This window comes from Trichophyton benhamiae, assembly GCF_000151125.1.
Source record: "Trichophyton benhamiae CBS 112371 chromosome Unknown contig01320.20, whole genome shotgun sequence".
NCBI classification, from domain to species: Eukaryota; Fungi; Ascomycota; class Eurotiomycetes; order Onygenales; family Arthrodermataceae; genus Trichophyton; species Trichophyton benhamiae.
In genome coordinates, this window is record NW_003315083.1 from 61,618 (window position 1) to 86,886 (window position 25,269).

Here is a 25,269-nt window from a genome sequence, read left to right on the forward strand (position 1 = left end):
GAGAAGACGCAAAGGACGCTGCTGCCGGTCGAGCTGCCTACGGTCGATCCGTTGATTATAATATTATAGATTACAGAGAGAGAGCCAGCAGAAGATACACACACACACACAAGGAGAGAGAGAGAGAGAAAGCAGCGTTTTCCCCTTGCGACGACGGGGCGTTATTATTCGACCAGCTTGATATCAGACAGTATAATCTCCGTGTGCACCAGCTGCTTTGAAGCCGAAGAAGGCCTTGGGCAGGCCCGAAACAGACCAGGCAGCGCCTCTACTTCCTCGCTTCATACCGTGAACCCAAGGGCAAACGGACATTGAATAATACTCCGCCAGGGGGGCCAGCTAGTTACCTATAAGACCCTATATTATACACCGCAAAGACTCAAGAGAGAAAGAGAGCACAAGCTCGAGCTTGAGACAACGAGCCCAAAAAAAAAAAAAAAAAAAGACCAGCCACTGTCTGGACCCCCCGGCTGGACGGAAGATACATATAAATGGCATCTAAACCAGCTGTCCACGACCTGATCAGCCTGTTCGAGGCCATCGAGACCAGCGAGTCCAAGATGGACGAACACACTCGCTATCTCAGCCAGCTGCTGCCCTCGCCATGGACGGAGATGGCTCCCTCCCTGACCATCCCGTACTCGCCCAGGTCGACCGTCGGCAGCGAGGTCGACTCGGACCGTCCATCCCCTCTGACCTCAGCAACCTCCAGCCCGGCCTCCTCGCCTACTTCTAGCCCCATCAGCGCCTCTCCGCGCATGAACAGATTCACCTCTTCGCTCCGTCGGATCGGCAGCCGGAGCAAGAAGTGCTATTCGTCCTCCTCGCTCGGCATGGGGACCATCCTGCTGCGCCGCCGTCCGTCTAACGTCGACCTGGCGCTCACAGAGGAGCGCTACAGGTGCACCGAAGATTCGATCGAACGACATGGGCTGGGTCTGCTGGAACCGCGTCCCGTTGACCCCATGCCGCTCATGACCGATGGCCATGCTCACATTGACTCCTCGAACAACCTGTCGAGCGTCACTTCAGACCTCAAAGAGCCTTCTGCGCTCCTCTCACCCCTATCAGCCCGCCAGTCCCCGCGATTCGTCATGGGGGGAATTGCCGAAGTCATGGAGGGTTCCGCTTAAGGCGCGCGCTCTCTATATATATATTCGAAACTTTACGACCTCACGCCCACCCACCCCATTATACAATGTCCCCGTTTTGTTCAGAGACGACGGATACGGATACACTCTGCTGTTACCATATTTATATGAAAAACGCTGTTTTTGCGTTAAGAGCCTAACCATCGAGCCACAAAACAGTCCTATTACCACCAAATAAAGGCTCGGTTTGGTAAATAGGGCCGGTTTCCTCTGTTCCTTTCCTTTCTTTGTTCCTCCATTCCTCGACTTTTTCTTTCTTTCTTTTTTAATTTATCCTTTTGAAACGTTGTATGATACCAGGATATTCATAGGTATAACATTTCCTATATCAGTGTATGTGATGCCCTATCCTCGCCTTTTCTCCTTCTCTCCCCTTTTTATTTACCGTTACCCCTTTTTCTTCCCTTGGTCTACGATTGTTTCCTAGAACGCGGATAAGACAGAAGATAGGCAACCCTTTAATGCAGAAATATTCATTGAAATTAAGACAAAATCTCATTCGATGTCCTTTCAACTCCACATAATGCAATGAATGAGGTAAATCCGAAAACCGAGGGTATCATGCTAGGTGTACAGTAGCAGTAGTAGTTTCAAGACAGTGAAAGAAAGTGACAAAAGCGCTCGGGCAAAGCTAATCAGACAGCGCTAAAAGAAGAAGGACAGGAGAGAATCAGCAACCCAAGATACATCCAAGTATGAAGGTGACTGACTATGCAAGGCGAAAGCGGTAGATCAGGTACTGTAGAGTGTGCATCCTCATTCATCATCCTCAGACTCCTCGGAAGACTCGCCAGAAGAAGAACTATCTTCACCAGGTCGTGTAGTTTTCCGTTTTGCCGGCCAGAGCTGGCCACGGCAGTTTTTCTCACCACAGAGACACTTCGTCGCGTCTGGGTCAACGTCACCCCCTTCCCAGCCAGGATGATAGTCAAACGTCAACTCAGTGCCGGCAGGTATGTCGCGGACCGCGAAGAATGCAAGCTGGTAGACCCCGTGGTCGTCTGTCTGAGTGGCAGGAAACATCTTGCAGTTTGGGTTGCAGGAGTGGTTCATGAACCTGGTAATTGAACCAAACTTGCGTCCATCAACGACATAGATATCCTTCTCCTTCTCATACTCCTCACCAGGGAAGTAGTCGAGTGAGAACAAGTAGCTAGAGTATTTTTCCACATCAATTGCTTCTTCTCTGGCATCGCTAGTGGATGGCTCAATAACCTCGCCGACATAAGTGTCAATGAACTGCCCTCGCTCTATAGAATGAGGCGAGCGGACTCCAAACCCCCGGTTCTTGGTCTGGAAAACTTCCAATTCAACTTGTCGCCCACGGAAGACAACATGATTCCAGCAGTTGACTCCAGAGCATTTGCAGCGCGACGAGCATTCTCGGATCAATGCCGTACGCTTATTCAGGATCTCCGACTTTAAGACGGCCCGTACACGTCGACCCTTCTCATAATGAACTAGGTCTTTAGAGAGGCAGTCGCATTCAGCATCACATTTTGTACAATCGCAGCCCCATAGGAACTCCGGATCAATCTGGTTAACCCCGCTGTGAATTTTATAGGAGTCGATAAAATCAAAATTAAAATCGATCTCTTTTGCGATCTTGCCAGCCTTAAACCGGATTGGGGGGCCCTTGATCCGTTGAAGCTTCTTATTATATAGCTCTTCTAAGCGAGAGCACGCTGACTCTTTATCACTGCGTCTCTTGGGCGGAATATACCGCTTGCTTGACCGGGGTATCTCAGTCTTCTTTGGGTCGAATGTTTTTAACTTAAGGTACGGTCTTTTTACCTCTCCACTCTCCACGGCGTAGAAATCACTTAGACCATGGTGGTCCGGGATTTTAGTTGCTGTAAGCTTCCGAGACAAGGCTTTGTTGATATCTCCATCAGACGATAGAGATCTCTTACGGCTGGTAGTCACTGGCGAAGGACTTGGCCGCCGAGGTGGCACAGGGATGACTACCGAAACATTTGAGGCCTTGGACTGTGGGCGGGAACTGGAAGATGTTGAGCCCTTGTCAACAACAGCACGTCTTGGCTTGCTCGGCGGTTTAGACGGCGACTGCCTCTGCCTGTCGTCTTCGGGGCTGATGAATGCCTTGAGCAGCCGGCTTGATATCACTTCAGGTTGCTATAGAACAGGGTTTGTCCCAAAGCGGTTAGCGTGATCTGAACTTTGAGCGCGAGCAAAACAACGACTCGCGGACGGCGGGTCTATAAAACAAAAAAAAAAAAAAAAAAAAACACGACCCAAAAATACTCGGAGTAGATCACAGTATCAAGTTGGCGGGTCACGGCCTGTCCTGGGGTCTGGGTTGGCATACGATAAAAGTCTCCTCGTCTGAGTCTGAGTCCAGGACGGTAACCATCTGGAGTAATAGAGTACCACGGTTCAGTCAGCCTCGCAAACGGGTAAAAATATGGGTCTGCTCAGCCAGCTTGTTTCGTACCTTTTGTGTGCTGGTTTCCGCTGTCTCCAGAGCGCCCTTTACCAGCGTATCCAGGCGATTCTAAACAGCCTGTACACCCTGAGAGCAAACAGACGCGCTTAAAAGTCAAAACTCTAGGAGAATAAACCACTTCTTAGATATAGTAATATTTAGTAAGAAAGTTAGAAGAGGACGCTTCTCCATACCTTTTTACTCTAATAAAGAAGTGTATTATTAGAGGAATAATTATGTTCTCAGAATCTAAGAAATTCTGTCGGGGTGAACCGGTGAAGAAGAAGAAGAGATTTCTTTAAGCGAAGTGAAAGAATAAATACACACTACCTTTATTAAACCTTATTAGTAAGCGAAAAAAAATAGTACTATAATCTCTATTTATTAATTTTATATATAATAATAGCGATAAAATCGATTATTTTATACTATTAGAACAATTATTATAGCGAAATTTTGTAAATAATTGAAATATATATCGATTTTTCGATTTTATATTTTAATCGGCTCATTATTAGAGCTAAAAGAAAAGAAGCCGCGGGGTTTCGAAACCAACTTCTTAACGAATATAATCGCTCGATATACCTTTCTATAAAGTACTTTAGTTATTGGGACTTCGATTCGTTATATAGTATATTCTTATATTAAGAGGATTTCGAGCAAAATTATAACTATTAACTAAATTTTAGATTTGCCTCCGTTCTATTTCGCCCTTTTATATCGTTTTCGGCGCCTTAGACTCTCTACGACCCGTCGACCCCACCTATATATAACGGCTGGAGCTGATACCTATAATTACCCTACGGGCCTACCAGTTGACTTCAGCTCTGATTCCCCCGAGCCATCCATCCTTCCGCCTCTGAGAAGCGGCGACTCCGGCGAGGAACAAATATATCATATCCCCTACGGTATCAATGAACAGGTAGTACGGAGTATCATTGTATCGGCAAATTATCTCAACTCTTATGTTTTTGTAATAACCGGATAGGTTATCAATATCAGTTGATTCAATTGAAATCGGGTTCAGTTTTAACCAGGGTTCAACAGTTGACTTGGTAGCTCAAGAGATACCAGGACGAATCAATGATACCGTTGGTATAGTACTATATTGATTGGAGGGTTAATCACTGATATTGAATTGGATAACCACACGGGTATTACGTGGCTCTAGAAGAGGATACAACGGGATCTCACTTATTCGGACTACGCGCTTCCGCCCGACCTATATCTAGCAAAGCCCGGAGCTTTCTTTTGATGACGATGGGACCGTCGAGGATAGGCCGCGACACTCTTAAATAAGTAAATCTCCAAATTGATTCAAGGGATGTATACTATAACGAATACAAACATTGCCAAATGAGCTTCGAGGCGTGCGAATCAATGATCAATATTATTACGATTATAGGGCAGAGACCTCCGACGGCGGACTGTCGGCGATTGTAACTACCATGGTCCCATCCATCACCACGTCACAAGAGGTCATGTTATGGAAAGTACTTCCGACACTCCAAACCTCGTCACTTAGGATCGATAATAATCAAACAGTTCAAACTTCACGCGAGTATATCCCGTTGGTGATTCTTACGCGTTACAATCAAGCACCGGTTTCGGCAGCCAGAACGCCTCCGTCCAGGGACTCGTAGTCGACTACACGACCTCGGGGCGCGCTCTCAACCGCAGTCGCATTGAGGTAAGACGCAAAAAGAAGCTATAGGGTATCTATATCGATTTCAGCTGATTGCAATACTGTTGTCAGTCCTTGACTCCCCGGCGTATTGGGGCCTAGTGGAGGTTGTAGAGTGGTACTCTGTACTACCAAACAGGGCGGCCCCGTTTGAGTGGGAGAGCAAGGGGCGCCGGGTTCATAGAGCGCGGCCGCAGAGAGTTGTTGGGTCGAGTTTGATGGATAGAGCAGTTTGATAGATACCCAGGCACTCCATAGTGAGTACTCAGCGGAAGGGGGCAGCGAGCGTCCTTTTATATGGACGTCTGCGAACCTCAAGTAGCACGTGACGGTTGGCCCGCTGCGCAAGCGACGTGGCCGGCGCGACCGCTGGAAGCCCCTGAGAAGGCCACCGGGGACCAGGAGCAGCTTGAGAGTGCAGCGTAAAGGTAGTTTTAAAAGACTGATCCTTCGGGAGAGATAAGGCGATACGAGTGTCTGTTGCACTTTATCGGGGTTGTTCGAGTCATTCACATGCCATCTATCTCGTCAAATATAGGCCACGTGATATCGACCGGGTATTTAAAGTTTGATACATCGCTATATAAACTTTCACACGTTATTTTATCCAGGTCACGTGATTATATAGCGCTCGATTCGATATAATTAATTCTTTATAAATTATAGTATATATTATATAAATAGTTTAAAATAATTTAATAACTTACTATAAAAAGATTTCTATAAATTTAAAAGTGATAGTAGTATTAGTGATTACTAATTAGTAGAGGACTTCGAAAAGTATCAGCGGATCTGTATATATTTTCATTTCTCGTATTAGTAATCAAGGAATACGAGGATCGAGCCGGTTTTATCGTGCCCAACAGCCTATCCTCAAATCCTAATCAAAAGAGGCCTTCATTTTATTATAATCATAGACCACGATTAATCCTCTATACCGCCCCATTCTTCTTCCTCGTCCGAGCCCTCGTCAGCCTTCTCCGGCTCCCTCACGCCCCACGAGATCAGCCTTTCGTCAGCCAACGTCTCCTTAGCCCGGCTTCGAACCGTCTTATTCGGGCTCTCAGACTGCAGCCTCTCAATTGGTCGAAGTAATAACTCCATCGGAACACCCTCCTTTAGCTTTGTAGCCGGAGATTCCCCATCGTCTCCAGCACTAGACTCGTCGGGCTCGGTAGCGCATTTCTCCAGCTCGTCCAGCCAAATATCCATGAGATGATAGCGTATCCCATCCGGGCCCTTGGGCACTTTAATCAATGCGCCGTTCTCATCTTCCTGGTTTGACAGCTGTTTGGATGGATTCGGGTCAAAAATCAGCGGACTTAGTGGGCCATCTTCTAGCATGTCGAGATACGCCTCTAGCTCGGCCCATTCGTCTCCCTCGCGTACTGGTACGGCAGACGTACTTGACGTTTTGCGCCGCGAGGTCGAACCGCCATTTACTTCACTATCTACCTCGTCTCTTTCTCTCTTTCTTTTATTCTTGGCTTTCTGGTTTTCGGTGCTATTGTTTCCGGCCTGGCGTTTGCTTTTCCCTCCGCGCTTCAAGTAGTATTCGAATGAAACACCCACATAGCATCTTATTAAGAACAGGTATTTGTCCAGACGTAGTCTGTCCAGAGAGTGGAAGTCGCGTGACATTGTTATCCAGAATGCTCTTAGAAAGGGTAATACCATCTGCTCTGGTAGGGAGGGGACTAGGGTATATGAGAGGGATCGGGCGAGGGCTTGCTGGACAAGAGGTTTATCGGAGTGGTAGAAGCCTGTAGTTTTCCCGCCTCTTGTTAACATGATGGAAAATGGCGTGTTAATTATGACAAAATGGATCCCTGCACGTACAATAAAATAGCCCTTTCCATATTTTCAAGAGGTCAAATAGCTTCAGGTCTCGTTTGCTCCGTAGAAACGCAGTTAGAGACTCAACTGCTTTATCGCGAGTTTTCCTTTCTTCAACACAGAGTCAGCAACAGCCAGGTAAGCAACACATGGCATGAGCAAATATGAATACCTACCACTTGATGCCAGCTCCCGTATGAAGGGGGACTGCTGTAGATCCATAATGGCGGAGGGGCTTGTCGGGCTCGATTGCGACCTCAATTTGGCATGTAAATCGGATATCTTTCTCCTAGGCCAATTATCCGAATATTATAAGCTCCTTAGGACCTCCCGAAGACCCTTGCCTGGTGTAGTTTGTGGTTTGCGAAAAAGTTCGTGGAATTGAATATTTTGTGAATACTTTTTTATTCTGCGACTTTTTTTACTTTTACAGCCGAAAGAGTCGGATTGTCTTTTAGCTGTGTTTGTCTTGTTTGCATCCGACTATCAATATACAAAATTTCCGTTCGAGAAAGCGGAAGATATAGATAGATAGAAAGACGAGTATTGATATTGGTTTGTATCGGTAGGATGATTAAATATTGGCAGTAAGGGAGATATATACAAATAGGTAAATAGACAAAAGAAACGGCCCTGCCATAGATCTCAAGAGAGAGTAATGATGAATTGCAAAGTATATGTGTACTCAAGTAAAGGCGACTCCTAGGACGCCGATGCTTGCCAAAAGATCGAAAACGAACATGTTGTAGAAAGTCTCCTAGTACGCCGGTAGAGAGACGCCGATGAACGCCGGAAAGCTGATAATATGTGATTAGATGTTTATAGGCGAAAAGGTTGGGTCATGGTTGGTTGAGAGCAGCCTTGGTGACATTTGATCGATCACGTTGAAGGCTCCGTAGAGTAGGACAGGGCGCGAGGCCGCAAGTCCGAGGACGTCGAGATGTTGAGAACGGGTCTGGGGATTGTGAGACCTTTTACAGTTGGACATGCAAGGTCCTACGCTCATTTCGAAACCCTAACGTACGCGTTTACGACGTTGCCTTCTTTCCAGCCCTGCTCGAGCAGTGTCTGGCTGTCTCTGAAGAACTTGCCCAGATATACAATCTGGATGCGGGTATTGGAAGGGAGCTGGGAAGAGCAGTTAGCAGTGATACTCAGTTTTTCCATTATTATTATCATAATCATCGTCAACAAAGAGATGCCAAAACGGCAACGTACTCTAGCTTCAGCCTGGATCTTCCGAACAAGAGCTGCAACGGTTTGCTCCTTGCCGATGCTCACGACCACATCTGGGCCGCCGCGATCGCTTAGTCGAGCAGTGACCTTGAGCAGGTCTCGTTCGTTTCGCTTTCCCTTCTCATCCCGCCTGCGTTCCTTTTCCTTGTCCAACAGGTCGTCAGACGAACCGGTGCCCAATACCAGCTTTGCAGTAGACGTCTCGTCGCCAGCTGTATCACCGTCTGCATCACCGTCCAGGTCAGCGCCAGTATCACACTTGAAGGCCTCCTCGGCAGTATCGTCGTCATCCGCCAGGTTTACGGGATCAGACACAATAACTTCTGTAAACTTGTACAGCGCCCCGCTCTCGTCGTAGCATCCCTCGCAGACGTCGCCTGTTGGAATGGTGATGCCAGCTGCGTCGATGATGCCCTGGGCGGTCTGGACGTCTCCTTCCCGCAGCAGGGAAAGGGCGGTGGACAGAGCAGCCCATATCTCTGGCCGGCCGGCGACTCTGGTATCGAAGAAGACTTCCCGCTCCCTGTCGATGGTTGCGCGGGTCCAGGTGCGGCGTTTGCTCTTCCAGACGTGCGGGCGGATGGGCTGGTTGAAGTGCTCGTTCAGCGGGACGCCGCGACGGGCAGCCGAGCGATGCGGCCGGGGCGTCGCAGAGGAGGCATCTGAGGCAGCGTGCGAGAGGCCGCCGTTTAGCGAAGGCCGCTCCGTCTGGTCATGGCGGTGGCCGGCGGTGTTGACGTTGATCTGGTGAGACGAGTCACCATGCTGGCCGGCTGTAGAGCCTGGATACGGCGAGCTGTCGGCGTCTCGAGAGAAGCAGCACCCCTAGAGACAGACACGGCGGTTAGATATATGTTCCAGTAGTAATAGTAGGTATATAAACGCCATCGCCGTCGCCGTCGCTGTCTTGCTGTCTTGCTGTAGATGTCCCAGCACAACAACTTCTACCCCACAGCCGGAGATCGCAACAAAGACAGCGAGCTCGGTTATCCTGTAGTTACATCTGCACAAGGCGAGCGCAAAGCAGCTGTGGAAATAACAGAAAAACCAGAACTCGACTTACCATGGCGCATCGTGTGATGGTTTGGCCGTTGAAAGGGGCTTCGGGGGAAGAAGATGCGAGAATGCGAAAGGCGAGGAAGAAAGACGAGGAAGAGAAAGTCGAGGTGACGGACAACTAACTAAAGAAAAAAAATTCCCTGGCCAGACAAAATATGATGCAGCTTATTATTCTTATTCTTCCATTATAATTATATTTATTTATTTAGCTGCTGGACTAGCAGGTTATCCCGCTTCTTCCCTAGTTTCTTTTGCTGCATGAAGACGTTTATTTATAGCTTGCGGTGCGGTGCTTGTTGCGGTGCTTGCTTGTCCCTGTCGGCTTTCTCGCTGGTTGGTTGGCCGGCGTCCATTTGGAAGAAGCAAAACCCAGGGCCACGCAGGTTGATATTGGATTCATACTGTGATATCCAGGGAGAGGAGAAGGTAGACTCTCGCCTGGGTGGTCTAGACGTGGTTTTTAGCTGGGCGTGTTGGGGGTTATGGCAGATATCAAATGTGCTGGTGGCGAGGTGGGTTTTGAGCAAAGTGGGCGCGCGGCCCGTTATTTTATTTATTATTTTACAGGGAGTTTCGTTATACAGCATATAGTTAACCATCTATCGTGGAGAAGATAGCTGAGTAGATGGATATAGGCTTCTGGCTAAATGTTTGAAGGTTGCCCCTGGTGCGGCGGTCTATCAATAAGACGGACAAACACACGCACACACACGCAAGTAGTCCAGGTCAAGTAATGACAAGATAAAAGAAGGACGCTTTTTACTCGTCTTCGTCCTCGTCATCGCTACCAAAGATCGCTTTGAATACCGCCTCGCCCGGTCGCTCGCCTTCGAGGGCTTCGTTGCGTTCAGGGTCAACTGCTGCCGGTTGCGCGGGTGGCTGCTCCGCCGGCATAGCCGGGCCAGGGCCAGAACCAGAGCCAGAACCAGCGCCAGATGCAGGAGATGGAATTATTTTCCGGCCAGACTCCATCATCAGCTGATGCATGGTTTCCTTTGACACGAGCGGCGGCGGCGGCTCAGCATGGGCCTCGAGGCCTGCAAAGTCGGATAGACCGGCTATTCCGCCGTCATGTTTGGTGCCGCTAGGGACGCGGACGTTGAAACGCTTGCAGAGCAGTCTGGCGGGCGCAAACGGTCGCAGAAGACGGGTCATTGGACCGTACATCCCTAGCTTCGCAGCTGATTCAGTTGGGTCTTCCGGTTTGGCCTCTCGTCTGGTAAGTAAAGGTGTGCTGCCGCTGCCGCTGCTGCCGGATTCCATACCGGGCTGCGTGGATGTAGAAGTCGACGAAGTGAAGCGGGAGGCCATGAGACCGGATATCGGCTTGAAGACCTCTGCAGCACGCGCGAATTCGCGCAGCTCTGTGATCCATTCGTCTGTCGAGGAGCCTGGGAGACGGTCTGGCAGGCGGTCGGTTACGATACCAGCTCGAACCTCGAGGAAGGACCTGTAGCGGTTCCGTTTGCTCTCGTCTTCGGCATAAGGCATCCAGCCGCTTGCGCCCCGGCTCAGAGCCTGTATGGCGGCGTCTTTGTCTAGAGTGGGAATGAGGTTCCATATATCTCTTCGTTTCTGGCTATCTGACGCCTCGAACCCCTGAGGCGCCTTCTCACCCAACGCGGGCGGTAAATCGGTTCGTCCAGTTGCTAGAGCAATCTTCTCGCGGGCCTCGGGAGTCATGTAGTCGAACACAGACTTGCCTGGCAGCTGTGCCTCTCCTAATAGTGCTGCCCGGGCCTTGGGGTCGAGGGTGGACGCCCTGGCAGCTTCGGCCAGCGAAACCTGCTGGGCTGGCGGTGCAGAAGTAGTAGTAGTATTAGCCGTAGTTGTTGCTGTCTTTGCAGGCACCCAGCCTTCGGGCACCTTGGGAGGATCATATCGTTTGTTCCGCGGGGTGAGATCGATCTGTACGCTGAGGATGAAGCCGTCCAGCGGCAGCCGTCCGTCATGGCACTTTCTGAAGCCAGACCTGTCTTTGTCCCTTGCGACACCACCGCCACCGGCCGCGGCCCTTTTCGAAATAAAGACGGGTTTGGTATCTAGCAGCGGGTTTGATGATCTGATAGCTGGCCGTGAAATCTCTGCGCTTCTTTTGGCCTTGGAGTTCTTCTTGGAGCTCTCGATGGTTCTGTTGTATGAGATATTAGGCCCGATCTCGTACGGGTCCTCGTCATCGGATCCAGTGTCGTTCAGCACTCCGACGCCAAATCCTCCTAGCCGCCGTGGCTTGGTCTTTTGCGTCTTTTTCTCAACTGTGGATGACTTCGCAGTGGGTATGGTACCAGCTGTGTTGTCACTACTGCGCGAGATGATAGTCTTATCCAGGCGCTGCTCTCCTTCGAAACCGATGCCCTTGCGGTCATATTTATCCACAAACGCTATCAACGGAGTATTCTCTGGCGCAAAGAGGTATGTCTGGCCATCGTCTTCATCTTGATGGTCGTCGTCGAGGTTTGCCCGTCTTCGCACCTTGGGTCCTATCCCCTGGCCTTCCTTCCATCCCATCCTTTTCAGCAGTCGAACTCCAACCGTATCCCCCGACGAGCTGAACAGGTCGACCAGCCCTGTGTCTCTGATGGCATCTGTAGCCGTTGACACGATACCGTCGAACTTGGTGGACGTCTGCAACTCCCTTGCTTCCTCTGCCTCTCGTAGATCCTCCTCGTCCATGAAATCTTCTGGCCTCTGCTGCTGGTCCTTGCTGTCCTTGGCCCGGTTCTTGCGAGACGAGACAAAGGTCGAGGGCGTCCATCCTTCCTTGGACCCTACCGTATTGAAGTATCTACTTTTCAATTAGTATTCCTGAATGTAGTGATAGTTACTATCAGCATAACTGACCCAGCACTGAATCCACCGGTGAAAGCACCATGCAGACGCTTCCGCCCCCTCTCGTCTCTGACCTCCTGCTTCCACAGCGGCACGTACGAGCCATCGTCTCGCGCATCACGATCGCCCGGGGGTAACGGGGTGCCGTAGAAGACGAAGGGGGATCCGGGGAGATCGTCTTCATATGCGGCGCGGGACCGCTTGTACGCCATCGTAAGGGGGTGTCTGGCGGACAAAGCGATCAGGCCGGCTCGTCTCAGCCCTTTCTCGCCCTTGCAGCAGTCGTTACGCCCTCAGTTTGCCTTTTTTTTGCCTCCCTCCCGTGGTGGTGATGCTGCCTGTGAAGATGCTCTCTCTCTGTCTCCCCCCTGGTCAGCTTCTTCTGCGCCGGTTCAACCAACGGCCGTGACAGTGACTTACCAGCTACCATGACTGTCACCAGCGGCCGTCACCTGCAGTCTGTAGCACCCCCGGTAGGCTGCCTGTCTAACCGTCGTCCGTCGTCCGTCGTCCGTCGTCTTTTCCTCCCGCCAGTCTTGCTGCTCGAGGTCGCCGGCGCGAGGCCCCTTCATGTGCCTCCGTCACGCCAGACAAAGCCAGCAGAGAAGAAGCCAATAAAACCGCCGCAGCCTGCCTGGCCCTGCAGAAAGGAATAATAGCTATCTCAGCAACTAATAATAATAACAAGAACAACACAGAGTGCCGGACTGCTGGTTATACGAATAAATATTATTATTTAACATCTGCTGTCGCCCTGCCCGGTTTAAAATCCGCGCCAAAATTAAAAAAAAATAACTAACAGAAAAAGAATAAAACAAAAACCACCAACAAAAAAAACCAATCAAACGGGCAGCATCATCGCCACGTCGAGTCGCCCACCAGCGAGAAACAAGACGCCAGCCCAGCCTGAGCAGACCGTCCGTCGGGCTCGCATCTCCCATTCGCTTCGTCTTCTTGTCCTCCTCCTCCTCGTCGCCTCCTCGCTCGTCTCTCTCTCTGTCCAGCCCGCGGGGGACTTTTGGACTTCGCTGCTCGATGTTATCGTGACGGCCTCCCGCCACCTCGACCTCGCTCAGCCAGCAACGCCAGCAGGAAAGCGACCAGCAGACGCAGGAAACGAAGAACAAGGAAACAAAAGAAAGAAAGAAAAGCAGCCGGCGAGGGACGCTGGGAGAGCTGGTGCACCGGTTTCCCAGGCGCTGCGCTGCTGCTGCTGCTGCTGCTGAAGTGAAGCAAGCCGGTTTCGCCCTCCGTTCTGCTGGCCTCGCCCTCGCTCCCGTCGTCGTCTCTCTCTGCTGATACAACGCCCATCGCCATGTCGGCCGCAGCCCCCTCTACGCCCACCGCAGTCCGCACGCCGTCCTCGTACCGGAGCCCGCCAGCAGACGCCAGCTCGCCGGCCAGGACGCTGAGTGCCAGCGGCCGCCCGCACCACCGCCCTTCTCACAGCCGCTCGGGCTCGCGGTCGTACTCGCAGGAGCCCGGCGGCGGCCACTCTCGCACCTCCAGCAGCGCGCGGCGGGACTACGACCAGCCTCAGCCTTCTGCCCCGTCGTCTCGTCCTGGCACGACCGGACGCAGCTCGTCGAGAGACAGGCCGCGGGAGGCGTCCTCGTCTTCCTACCGTCCTGACCCTGCTCGCGTCCACCGTCGGACGGCTTCTCGGCCTACCACGACAACCACAACCAACAACGGAGACAGTGTCGACATGTCTCGAGCAAACCCAGCAGCTGCAGTGGTGGCTGCGGCGGCTGCTGCTGCTGCCGGTGATGCCCCTTCGCATGCAACCAATGGAGCTACGCTGGCGTCTGGGCCAAAGAGACGGACGACCATCACCACGCCCTCTGGACAGTGGGCACTTGGCAAAACAATCGGAGCTGGCAGCATGGGCAAGGTTAAGCTCGCGAAGAACCTCGAGACAGGAGAGCAGGTCGGTCTTGGGACATCAACTATTCTAGTCATTCATCTATTTACCCATGCTAATTGAATTGATAGGTTGCCGTGAAAATTATCCCTCGTCACACCAACGATGAGCAGCGTAGCACCCGAGAGAACGAACGGGCTGACCGTTCAAAGGAGATACGCACCGCCAGAGAGGCGGCCATTGTCACCCTCCTCAATCATCCGTACGTCTGTGGCATGCGAGATGTCGTGCGGACCAACTACCACTGGTACATGCTCTTCGAGTATGTCAACGGCGGCCAGATGCTCGACTACATCATCTCCCACGGCAAGCTCAAGGAGAAGCAGGCTCGCAAGTTTGCCCGCCAGATTGCAAGCGCTCTAGACTACTGCCACCGGAACAACATCGTCCACCGAGACCTCAAAATAGAGAATATCCTAATCAGCAAGACCGGTGATATCAAAATCATCGACTTTGGCCTCAGCAATCTCTTCTCCCCCAAGGGCCAGCTCAAGACCTTCTGCGGCAGTCTCTACTTTGCTGCTCCAGAGTTGCTCCAGGCTCGTCAATACACCGGACCAGAAGTCGACGTCTGGAGCTTCGGTATCGTGCTCTACGTTCTCGTCTGCGGCAAGGTCCCCTTTGACGACCAGAGCATGCCTCAGCTTCATGCTAAGATCAAGAAGGGCGTCGTCGAGTACCCTCCCGGCCTTTCTTCAGGTTAGTCAACCTTTTCTTCTTTCTTCTATATTTCTACCTTATTTGCTGACCCGTTTGATAGACTGCCGTAACATAATCTCCCGCATGCTAGTCACTGACCCAAAGCAGAGAGCCAGCCTCGCTGAAATCATGCAGCATCCTTGGATGACCAAAGGGTACAGCGGTGTACCCGAAAACTATCTCCCGCAACGAGAGCCTCTGAAGCTCCCGCTAGACCAGGAGGTAGTCAAGAAGATGACTGGATTCGACTTTGGACCCCCCGAATTTATCTCCTCCCAACTCACCAAGATCGTCGAGTCTGATGAATACCAACTCGCCATCCGAAGCAGCGCCAAAGAACAGCAGCAAAGCCTAAACGCTGCAAACGAAAAGCGACGAGGCGTCTTTGACTTCTATAAACGCCGCAATTCAATGAGCAAAGATAACCTGAGCATCACCCCTTCGTTTGAAGCCATGCATTCGTTTGGTGACCCTTCCTGCGGGTTCCATCCACTCATCTCAGTGTATAATCTTGTTAAAGAGAAGCAAGATAGAGAGAATCCCCAACTTCACCCTGGTGGCGTTCCTGGACCCGTGGATCCCTCGCTCAAGCAGCTGGATCTCCCCATGCCTGAAGCTGCCTATACTAACCAAAACGCCTTTGAAGTCCCCGGAGAGAAGGATACTGGTGGAAGATCTCGTCCGCGTGCCAGGACACACGGAGACGACGATATCACTGAAGGTATCAAGAACCTGGCGGTGTCTAAACCACCTGTCCACCACGCAGCATCTCCCACCATCATCACTCCGGCTGAAGCTGCACCGCCAAAGAAGGAGAGTGCCGCTGCTGGCCTGTTGAGACGTTTCAGCACCAGACGAACCAAGGACAGAGGCCGTGAAACGGAGAGAGAGAAATATCCAGCCCACCAAGCCCCGTCTGCTCACGCTCACTTGGCTGAAGACCTTCTTGCGCCCAGAAAGAGCTTCAGTGTGCGGAGGTCAAGACGTGGAGAGGCAGCCCCGGGAAACCTACACCCCAGCGGGAGCCATTCCCAGTACCCCGATATTCCTCATGGATCAAATCCAGGACTCTCCCCTTCCCGAGCTAACAATTTCCTTGCAAGATCAACCAGCGTCAACTCGGGTGAAAACCGTATCCGAAGGAACAACAGGAGAGGGCCCTCAGGCTACCTCTCTTCTCCGCCAAACGAACTGGCAACTGGCTCAGACCAGTCTAACCTACACGTCCAACGGACGACCAAGGCTGGCAGCGAACAGCCTGCAGAGACCAAGCATGCCTACCCTCCCCAATCTAGGACCAAGTCCTTGGGCCACGCGAGACATGAGAGCGTCCAGGTCCGCCGCTCCCGACGCGAGGAAGCAAGGGAAGCCCAAGTTCCCGAGGAGACTGACAACGAGCTTCTCGAAGGTCCAAACGCCGTGGCAGGCACTGGAGAAGATCTATCAAAGCCCGTCTACCTAAAGGGCTTATTCAGCGTCTCTACAACCAGCAGCAAGCCTCTACAATTCATCCGTTCCGACATCATTCGTGTTCTCAAACAGCTGGGCGTCGAATACGTTGAGATCAAAGGTGGTTTCAGCTGCCGTCATGCCCCGAGCATTGACCTCAACCGCGTTGTCGACGCCAACCCCCCAAGCCCAGAGAGACAAGGCCCCGTTTCAGGCCATCGCCGCCGCATCAGCTTTGCCGGACTCCGAGCCCATGCCACAGGCGAAGAGTCGCAAGACCACAAACCATCGCCCCCATCCACCAAGGCGTCACGTCGTAGCACCCAACGGCCCCCTGATCAAAGCTTCATCACCAACTCTGAGGGATCAGATGAATACGTTGCTCCCCGTGACAGCACTGCCGGCGGAGAACGCGTGGTAGGCGAGACCACGACCAAAGTCCAAACCGATACTGGCGCAAACCTGGTCCTGCGCTTTGAGATCGTCATTGTCAAAGTCCCCCTATTCTCTCTACATGGTATCCAATTCAAGAAAGTATCTGGAGGGATGTGGCAATATCGGGAAATGGCAAAGAAAATCCTAGATAATCTCAGGCTATAATATCCAGCCTCCCTTTGTGCTGCGCGCGCTCGCACTTACTTCGCTGCCCGTTTATGCCCGACTATTCACAGGCGCATACGCAAGACTATGCCATGCTATCCCTTCCTATCCTCGTCCTCCCCCCCCCTATTTTCCCCCTGTCTAATATTATGAGACCACATCTCAACCACCGGTGGGCCTTCTGTTCTTTTTGTCTTTCACCTGCTGCCTTCCTCCCCCCTTCTTCCCTGTCTGTGTCTTATATGTTAATCGCGTCTAATCTCCTACTTTGTGCCCCCCTCCTCCCCATATCGCCGTTAAAGGCCTTAATATTGTGTTCTATAATTCAACCAACCAAGCAACCATCAAGTTAACGCCTGACGTCTGTCTCATGTTCTTTTCTGTCTCTTCCTTTTTCCTATAAATTGCTCCTTGTCCCTTTTCTAATGTCTTTTATCTATTATTTTCCTTTCCATACATATACGCATCGCATATCTCATCCACGAATTCTCTATCTCTCCAACCCCTTCATGTCCCTTTGTCCGATCCTCCCTCAGGCCGAAGGGGGCTGGGGCCGGTATCTTATCTCTACTGCATTTCCTCCCCCCGTTAGCAAGCATATGCAAGACAACCTCGCCTTTTTCCATCCCATATTAGTGGCGTAGTAAACTGAAATTCCTACTCCCCTTTTCCCTTCCTGGCCATGTTTTTTTTTTCTCAAGCAAAGTAAATAGGATCGTTCTTCTTTTCTTTTTTCTTCTTTTTTTTTTTTGGCCGGGCTGAACAATTTCTCCTCCCTGCCCGAATGTTTTAATTATCCATTTTTTATTCGGTTGTGTGTGTATTCGCTTTTCGTGTAAATAGTATGCGGTATATACAGTCGTCTGTCTGGTGTTTGCGGCGTATTAACTACAAGTCTGATGGAAGACCCTCAACTTCCAGCTGCTTAGTAGTGACTTGTTTCTAACGTTAAAATGGTTGGTGAATAATATATATAGGTTTGGGTGGAGGTTATGAAATGGGGCATTCCGGGAGTTTTTTTTATCAAATCATAATAAAGAGATATCAAATATCGGCTATGTGGATCTATTACTCATTCGAAACAAGAAGAGAACTATTCATTGTATTCAATAGCTACCTCTCTCAAACTACCGTATAGTACTGAAGACAAAACCAAAAGGTATACTTAGAGGATCCTGGATGGACCAAGACAACTTCCACTTGATGTATGCACAGCCCGTGTTGCAAGGGATATAGGTATATACTGCCATGGCAATCCGGTCCCTTAGCCGAAACACCAGGTCTAACAATGTAAAGAAGGTTAAACAAGAGGGGAGCGCGCGCCCGGACACGGACTTTGAGCTATGTAATCCCGGGGTATGGGGAGGATAGGGTTATAAATACAACTGGACGTTCGGGGCTGGGTAATGATGATAGGCCCGAGAAAGGACACACGAGTGGTCCAAAACGGACAAGCAGGAGAGGACGGATATCATGGTATAGCAAGTCCTTTTAAGATCCCTTGCCAGTTTCATACTTGAAGCCTGACCGGGAGATGACTGTGCCGAGACCTTTATGAACCTCAGCCTGGAATGGTTCGTAGGGGATCTGCTCGCCGTCAATGCTGATATAGCCATCTTCCGGGTTCCTGGGAGTGATCCTGAAGGCTGATATTTTTAGCGCGTGCACATCGGGCAAGTCGAAGAGCTCCCCATCTTCCAAGGCACCCAGCATCTGGACGGCAGTTAATCGGCTGATATCTCCTCTGATCATGATGACGTCTAAGAAACCATCGTTTGGAAGCGAGGCAGGGAAGAAGTTTGCGTCCTGAGACATGAACGCCATGTTTCCTGAATAGAAGTTACCGAGCTTATCATGGGAGATTCTCATCCAATCGTCTGGGATGGGGTCTGTTGCAAGACCATATTTTAAGGGTGGCAGGCCTCCTGACTCTGGGATCTCTTCGCGTGGCTCTGCGTTTGATTTGTTCTGCACAACGGCATTATAGTGCTCTTTGATGCGTTTCTTGTCGTCAATTTCAACCTTGAGTGCCACGTCGCATGGATATACCGTGTTGCCGAACAACCTTATCAAGAAGCCGATTGTGAAACGAGCAGGGCCCATCCATCTCAGATTGTCTGTGCCGAGGTCAGAATCTGCTACGATGCCGAATGCTTGGGAGAGGAAAGAGATGGTTCGACGCTGCCCGTGGCTGATCGATACAAGGTCAAGGGGAGTGCGTAGGCCCTTTATGATGCAAAGAGCAGCCATGCTCGGCCCTGCCGTGCCGTTGAGGTTCCTGCTCATGGCATTGCCAGAGCCGCAGGGAATGTGTGCAACGGCCAGCTTCGCAAGGGCCTCTCCGGCGTTCTCCTTTTTGCCTAGCCCGTTGAATATCTCAAAGATCGATCCGTCTCCGGAAGCAGCCGCAATGACGTCCCATGCGTCAACATCGATCTTCTCAGCAATTTCAATGGCATGGCCAGAGTACTCGGTGACCTGGGTCTCGATAACACAGTTGGCAGCTTCGAATATTGGCTCGACTTCCTTGTAGTAGATCTTGGACGCGTTTCCTTTCCCGCCAAAGGGATTCACCAGTACCTTTATCCGTTTCTTCTTCTGTGCTTCTCCGTATGCCAAATCCAAGAGCGAGGCAACCCATGTTTCCGCTCTTGATAGCTGCGTGCGTTCGATGCTGTAACAAACCGTGGCCAGGCCGACATCTAGCTTATTCCGTGGGTTGGCGTAATTAATATTGATATGGTTGTCCGATATTTCTGCCCAGAGGATATTGAAGAAAGGGATAGATCGTGTCACCCGCGCAACGCCTAGAAGGATGATAAGGAGTCAGACTCTTTCCGGAGAAGCAATCCGCTCGCCATCACTGTTGGGTGTTCAAATTCATACGTGGAGTAGATATCGCGCCGCAGCAACTTCGACTAGATTTATTATTATGGCTATCGTCTGCAACGAGGCCATGGCATAAGTTATTAACTGATAGATTTCAAGAATATATAGAGTATATGGCAATGTATATGGCAAATAAGAGAGGGGGAAAAAACAGGAGTGGCAGCCGGGGATAGCCTTACCTTGGATAACGAGCGAGTCCGTCGTCAATGTCAACAACGCATTCACCCCGACCGGTAGGACCGATGCTTCGTCCCGAGGAGCCTGCATCTCTGCATCTTCTTCTCTCCCGGCATCTCTTGAGTCTGAAAAAAGGCGGCCGAAAGTCATAGCTTAAGCTCTGCGAAGTCCAGCTAGGCGCATTGCCGAAGCGTCCGACGGAGAGAAAAGAGCGGAGGAGACGTGGTTAAAGGGGGCCCGCCGTGCTTTCTACGGCTGTCAATGGCTGCTCCGGCCTTCTCGCAAGCCAGGAGTGACTCCGTAAAGTCGTGTATATATACGCTGGAGGGCAGGATCCCGGGCGACAGGACGAGGTGTGTGTCACGATGCGATCGTCAGCAGGCGTTTCGAATGATCTGCCGAGGTTGAGGGTCACTGCGCATGCAAGATTCTACGTGCCCAGCGATGGCCGCACCGTGCATCCTATGCGACCAGAGCTGTTGCTGGTATAAAATATGAAAAGAATCAGGCTGTGCCGGAAGACCCTTGGGCGAAGACTTCGGCTTTGTTGTTTTCTTTTCGTCTTTTCGTCCCCTTTTTCTGATTGGAAAGAGTGAAGACGTTGCCGATCACATGATGGCTTCTTCCTTTCGTCCATTTTTCCACCTTCACTTTTTGGTTGGATGCAAGTAAATTGAACACGAAGCGTTGAGGGTTGTAGATAGATATTGAGAGGCCCTTTTTGCTCCTGTGGCATTAGTTATTTCTATTGCATCCAATCTGCTACATATTTCACTCTTCGATGAGGCAACCTAAAGAATGCTAGCGACATGTCAATTGCCGACTGGATCAACATGAAACCACGGAGGCTGTCAAGGGACGACATTATCTCTATACCCTGATTGATAAAAAAGGGCGTCTTTTTGACGTTAAAGCTGGCTGTTGGACAGACTATTGCCCCGTAACTAGCCATGATGTTGAGCCTTCAGTTAAGAACTATGGACAACTCGTATTCCGATCCATTCATTCATTAACTACTCCGTGTTCAAACGCATATCTCTGGTAGGTAAGCCATAAAACGGATGCTTCTAACAAGACAGGAGATAGGAGTCAGCAATGGGATTATTGGTTGGAATTGAGTAAAGGGCGTGGCCGTCAAGAGAATTTTGGCGCTTCACGACTACAAACACTAAGGCGATAGTTATGTGTTGAGAGCTGACGTGGGAGAATTCCGAATGGAGGACCGAGACGATCACCTGGGAACCATGCAGAATAACTATTCCATTCCATCTTGGAAAAGGGGTATTGGAACCAGGAATCTGGCCTCTTGGGCTTTACTAAATGACTTACGCCGTTCCTCTTTGACATGGGAGCCTATCATCACCTACGATCCGCGTTGGGAACGTCCTGATTCACAATGCCACGCGTGTACTCCATACCATGCCGCAACATGTCTTCCCGCTCCCCGGGAGCCCTGGTCAGAAGTCGTTGGACGACGTCGTGTCCAACATTTGGTTAGCTTGCGGGCTAGGGGGACCGGGATTGCTCACGACGTCCACTAAGCAATGGATATTTAGATATAAAAGTTGGGTATTTCAATAATGACAGCGTATTTGCACTCCGGTCAACTAGTTCACCACCTCGACGATGTCCCCGTTCTTTACGCTGTCATTATCCCGACAAGGGAGCCATGTCGTATGAGCAGCATTCAATCAATGTTGACCATAGCTAGCTATCCATCACCGCACTTTCACAGGGCCACATACAAGCCTGTAGGGATGTTGTTAGAAGTCAAGCTTGTAGTGTACATGATATTTCTCACGTAAGACTCCTTGTAATCGATTTACTCGTCCATGACAGTCAATATATACACAACTAAATATATATGTATCCACAGTTCCTATGAGCCAACTACTCTCGCGCCTGGTGTTCCAGAGCTTCTAAAGGAGTTTGAGGCTGCTAATACTTCACTGGCTTCTCTTGCCGTTTCGGTCAATATTCTCGACTTCTACGTTGGCCCCCTGTTTCTAGCAGCTTTCAGTGAGTACTATGACCGGCTGTTCATCATATAACTCTTGAACATTTTCTTTCTCATGTTTTCGATTGCTTGCGCTGTGAGCACTAATGTCGGAATGTTTATCTTTTCTGTTTAATGCAGGAATCTCAGCCTGCCCTTCTCTGACGCTCGGTAGAGGAACAATATCCCACTTAGTTATGGAGAGTATATCCGGGCGCATCCAAGGTTTCAGGTCAGCCTATGAGAGTAATCACCGATGCGCCACTCTCCTACATGTCAAACGATAAGAGGACAGAGAATCCTGATATGTTCTTGAAAATTTGATACAGCTGGGTTGCAGTGTCGTCGCTGGAAGTAGATAGTTGATTACATAAGGTTACCAGCAGACGGGAAACTTTGTATCACGTGGATAACTTAGATTTGAACTCCGACGGAAGTCCGAATTTCAGTGACTTCGCGAAAGACGACATCAACGTCGACAAACCGTGACCAGAACAGAGCCTTGAATGGAGACTGCGGGCGGCGGTAAAGCTGGCCCATGCTAAATCGGCTATATGGAGAACGTCTCTTTTTTTAGCGATGATTTTTTTCTCTGGTGATGTGATGATACCCACCAGACGTCTTCGAGAGGCTACCGTTTGCCGCCACTGTGGATGTAACTTAAGTATATGTATGTATACTTAAACGGAGTACTCCGGGGCTTTTCCAAAGCGAGCTAGAGAGCATTCGCTAGCGACAGACAAAGAGCCTAGCTACCCATCCCCCGCCCACAGAGATCCAAAGCCCACTGACACCAAGGCCGTCGTGTCGGCTCGTGGCAAGCCGCTCCCTCTCGGACAATGACCCAATCGAGCTCCCCACCGTTTGGGATGGCCAACCGCAGCGAGAATCTAGACAGCAAAAGGTCGACAGAGGGACGGGTCGTTCTGTAACTGTGGCCAGTGGATACGCTACCCTTGCGCGTAGCCCCTGGAAATCGAGATTCAAGATGATTCGCACTGTGGTATGGGACCTGCATCATGCCCCATCCCTGTGCCTGGCACGCAAGGGTTGGCCCATTTAATTACCTTGATCTGAAGGCGGTTGCCGAAGCTCGCCAGGACACACGCCATGGTTAGAGCACAGTTTAAGTCGGTTAACTAGTTATATTGACCGGGTTCCCCAAAAAATCTTGCATCTCGGTCATGCATAAATATCTACTCCTGGCATTTGCGAGTGCTTGCCTGACTCGTTCAGAGAACTACTTCGTCGCTGGGCATGTCCCTTGAAGAAGACCTGCGAGCATGGAAGTTCCTTGGAGCCTACCAACCCGCCTTCCCCTCGCCGTGCACATAGACGAGGTGATACTGGCGCGCAAGATTGGTCGTAATGGATTGCTGGTATGCTCAACGAGTTGTATTTCCCATCTACGAAAAACAATGGACTAACAGGCCTCTTCTTGCAGATATCTGTCTGGACTCTTTTTGCCATTACCACATTACTACTCATCAGCCGTTTCGCGATCAGGCTCCGTGTTCATAGACAGCTCTTTTGGGACGATATACTTGCCGGCCTTGCCTATATCTTCTTACTATGTCACAATATTCTCGCTACCCTGGCCGCGCCGACGATTTACTTACTGCTCGATCTCTTTACGGATAACCATGGATTCATGCAACCAGATATCCTTGGAAAAATTGATCGCCTAGTAAAACTCGTTCTCTCCAGCAACTTTCTCTTCCGCATATGCATATACCTCGTTAAGGCCAGTTTACTTGCCCTGCTCTGGAGATTATTCCGCAGTTTGCCCAAGTTCCGCCGCGCATGGCTGGGGATTATCGTAGTCACGGTTATTGGATTTGCCCTCTCGATGATTCTCCCTCCGGTTGCGTGTTCGGATTTTACTGCCCGTGAGTTCACATGTATAGCAGCTATATGAGTGCTCCCACTAACTTGTATCCTAGTTGGTTGTATCTCCCCAAGGCAGATAAGGTTGGCTGCCATCGATATCTACGTCAGCACAGTTTTTGATGTGCTAACAGACGTTCTGAGTAAGTGACAGCATGCACATGTCATATGTGGACGGGTTTATACGAGTTTCCGCTAACTAAGAATGGTAACAGTTGTGTGCCTCCCTGTTGCCTTTGTCCTCAAATCATCTCTCCCCATGCCCCAGAAGACGGGATTGATCGTCCTCTTTCTCCTCGGACTCGCAGTCGTCATCATATCCATCCTCCGCACCATTGAAACAGACGGCAAAACTAAACTATCACCTCCGTCATGGCTCCTCTTCTGGAGCTCAATGGAAGCCACTATCGCAGTGATGGTATCCTGCTTTGCTTCCTACAAGTCCCTTTTCTCTGCTCGATCACGACCCTCGACGTACCATCCACACGGTCACACTGCATCTGTCGTCGCCCCTACTCCGGCAGAAGTCCGAAAGACCAGGATTCTGAACGAAAGTGACTCGCGAGAAGAAATTATCCATCGCACCGAATTCGAGGTCAGCTACGAAATGGCACCCGCAGGCTCCAGCAACCGTGCTAATCCCTACTCCATCCCCTCAAACAAGTCGTTGCAAGCCCTGCCCTCGTCGTTAGCATGATTCGGGAGAAAGGAAACATCAATTCTCTCCGTCTTGGGTGTATTTCCAAGACACTTTTTTTGCATATGGTTTCCACGTGGCGAGCGATGGGTACGGTGTGGGGTTGGTGCCCATGGATGGTTCCGCCATGGACAGTCCGGAGCCTGTTGTTGATCGGTTTTCCATAGGGGTTCAATGGAACGGAGCATCTACATAGAAGAGTCTGTGCAAACACTGGTGGGAGACAGGGAGGAGTGAGGTTCAAAATTCACTTACGGTTTTCAATGTCCATTAACGAGTTTCCTTTTAATCACTAATGTAGTAGTTTACTAATTATTCCATACTGCCAGACTTAGATACTGACAAAATTTTTGATTGCCTTAAGCGATCTATAACGACCACATGTACAATAGCAATAAAACTAATCATGGAAGATCCTTTTTTTGCCCTCCTTTGCCTCTTATCTGCAAGGTCCTCCAGCAACTCGCTCGTAAACTGTGACATGAAGAGGCCAAAAACTTTTTGCCTTGTGTTACGTAAATCTCAGTCTAACTTTGGCCTATTTTTAGTGGACTCAGATCGTGTTATCGGAGACACAAGGAGGCTAGGCAGAGTAGGAGAAGGAGAAGGAGAAGGAGAAGGAGAAGGAGAAGGAGAAGACGAAGGAAGAAACAGAATTCATTACCATCCACAGGAACAAGTAGAGCGAAAACAGAGGAGCTGAGTAAACG

At 50.4% G+C, this 25,269-nt stretch overlaps 9 protein-coding genes across 9 annotated transcripts; 4 read left to right on the forward strand and 5 right to left on the reverse strand.

Moving 5' to 3' along the window:
* Positions 1-491: 491 nt before the first annotated feature.
* ARB_02815 (uncharacterized protein) lies at positions 492-1,133 on the forward strand (the record flags this gene model as incomplete). Its single annotated transcript, XM_003010872.1, has 1 exon — positions 492-1,133. One exon carries the CDS (start codon positions 492-494, stop codon positions 1,131-1,133), a length of 642 nt encoding a protein of 213 aa, XP_003010918.1.
* A 774-nt stretch (positions 1,134-1,907) lies between these two features.
* ARB_02816 (histone-lysine N-methyltransferase Clr4) lies at positions 1,908-3,525 on the reverse strand (the record flags this gene model as incomplete). The annotated part of the gene is made up of 2 exons (XM_003010873.1): positions 1,908-3,287; positions 3,481-3,525. 2 exons carry the CDS (start codon positions 3,523-3,525, stop codon positions 1,908-1,910), a joined length of 1,425 nt encoding a protein of 474 aa, XP_003010919.1.
* Positions 3,526-6,205: 2,680 nt separating this feature from the next.
* On the reverse strand, positions 6,206-7,072 carry ARB_02817 (uncharacterized protein; the record flags this gene model as incomplete). Its single annotated transcript, XM_003010874.1, has 1 exon — positions 6,206-7,072. One exon carries the CDS (start codon positions 7,070-7,072, stop codon positions 6,206-6,208), a length of 867 nt encoding a protein of 288 aa, XP_003010920.1.
* Positions 7,073-7,928: 856 nt separating this feature from the next.
* Positions 7,929-9,426, reverse strand: ARB_02818 (ubiquitin domain protein, putative; the record flags this gene model as incomplete). The annotated part of the gene is made up of 3 exons (XM_003010875.1): positions 7,929-8,088; positions 8,142-9,178; positions 9,355-9,426. The coding sequence occupies 3 exons, from the start codon at positions 9,424-9,426 to the stop codon at positions 7,929-7,931; spliced, it is 1,269 nt and encodes a 422-aa protein (XP_003010921.1).
* A 745-nt stretch (positions 9,427-10,171) lies between these two features.
* ARB_02819 (uncharacterized protein) lies at positions 10,172-12,453 on the reverse strand (the record flags this gene model as incomplete). Its single annotated transcript, XM_003010876.1, has 2 exons — positions 10,172-12,197; positions 12,254-12,453. The coding sequence occupies 2 exons, from the start codon at positions 12,451-12,453 to the stop codon at positions 10,172-10,174; spliced, it is 2,226 nt and encodes a 741-aa protein (XP_003010922.1).
* Positions 12,454-13,949: 1,496 nt separating this feature from the next.
* ARB_02820 (uncharacterized protein) lies at positions 13,950-16,913 on the forward strand (the record flags this gene model as incomplete). Its single annotated transcript, XM_003010877.1, has 3 exons — positions 13,950-14,171; positions 14,237-14,864; positions 14,956-16,913. The coding sequence occupies 3 exons, from the start codon at positions 13,950-13,952 to the stop codon at positions 16,911-16,913; spliced, it is 2,808 nt and encodes a 935-aa protein (XP_003010923.1).
* Positions 16,914-18,404: 1,491 nt separating this feature from the next.
* Positions 18,405-20,129, reverse strand: ARB_02821 (uncharacterized protein; the record flags this gene model as incomplete). Its single annotated transcript, XM_003010878.1, has 2 exons — positions 18,405-19,619; positions 19,800-20,129. The coding sequence occupies 2 exons, from the start codon at positions 20,127-20,129 to the stop codon at positions 18,405-18,407; spliced, it is 1,545 nt and encodes a 514-aa protein (XP_003010924.1).
* Positions 20,130-23,356: 3,227 nt separating this feature from the next.
* ARB_02822 (uncharacterized protein) lies at positions 23,357-24,559 on the forward strand (the record flags this gene model as incomplete). Its single annotated transcript, XM_003010879.1, has 3 exons — positions 23,357-23,864; positions 23,919-24,005; positions 24,078-24,559. 3 exons carry the CDS (start codon positions 23,357-23,359, stop codon positions 24,557-24,559), a joined length of 1,077 nt encoding a protein of 358 aa, XP_003010925.1.
* A 406-nt stretch (positions 24,560-24,965) lies between these two features.
* On the forward strand, positions 24,966-25,242 carry ARB_02823 (uncharacterized protein; the record flags this gene model as incomplete). Its single annotated transcript, XM_003010880.1, has 2 exons — positions 24,966-25,028; positions 25,156-25,242. 2 exons carry the CDS (start codon positions 24,966-24,968, stop codon positions 25,240-25,242), a joined length of 150 nt encoding a protein of 49 aa, XP_003010926.1.
* Between the last annotated feature and the right edge of the window lie 27 nt (positions 25,243-25,269).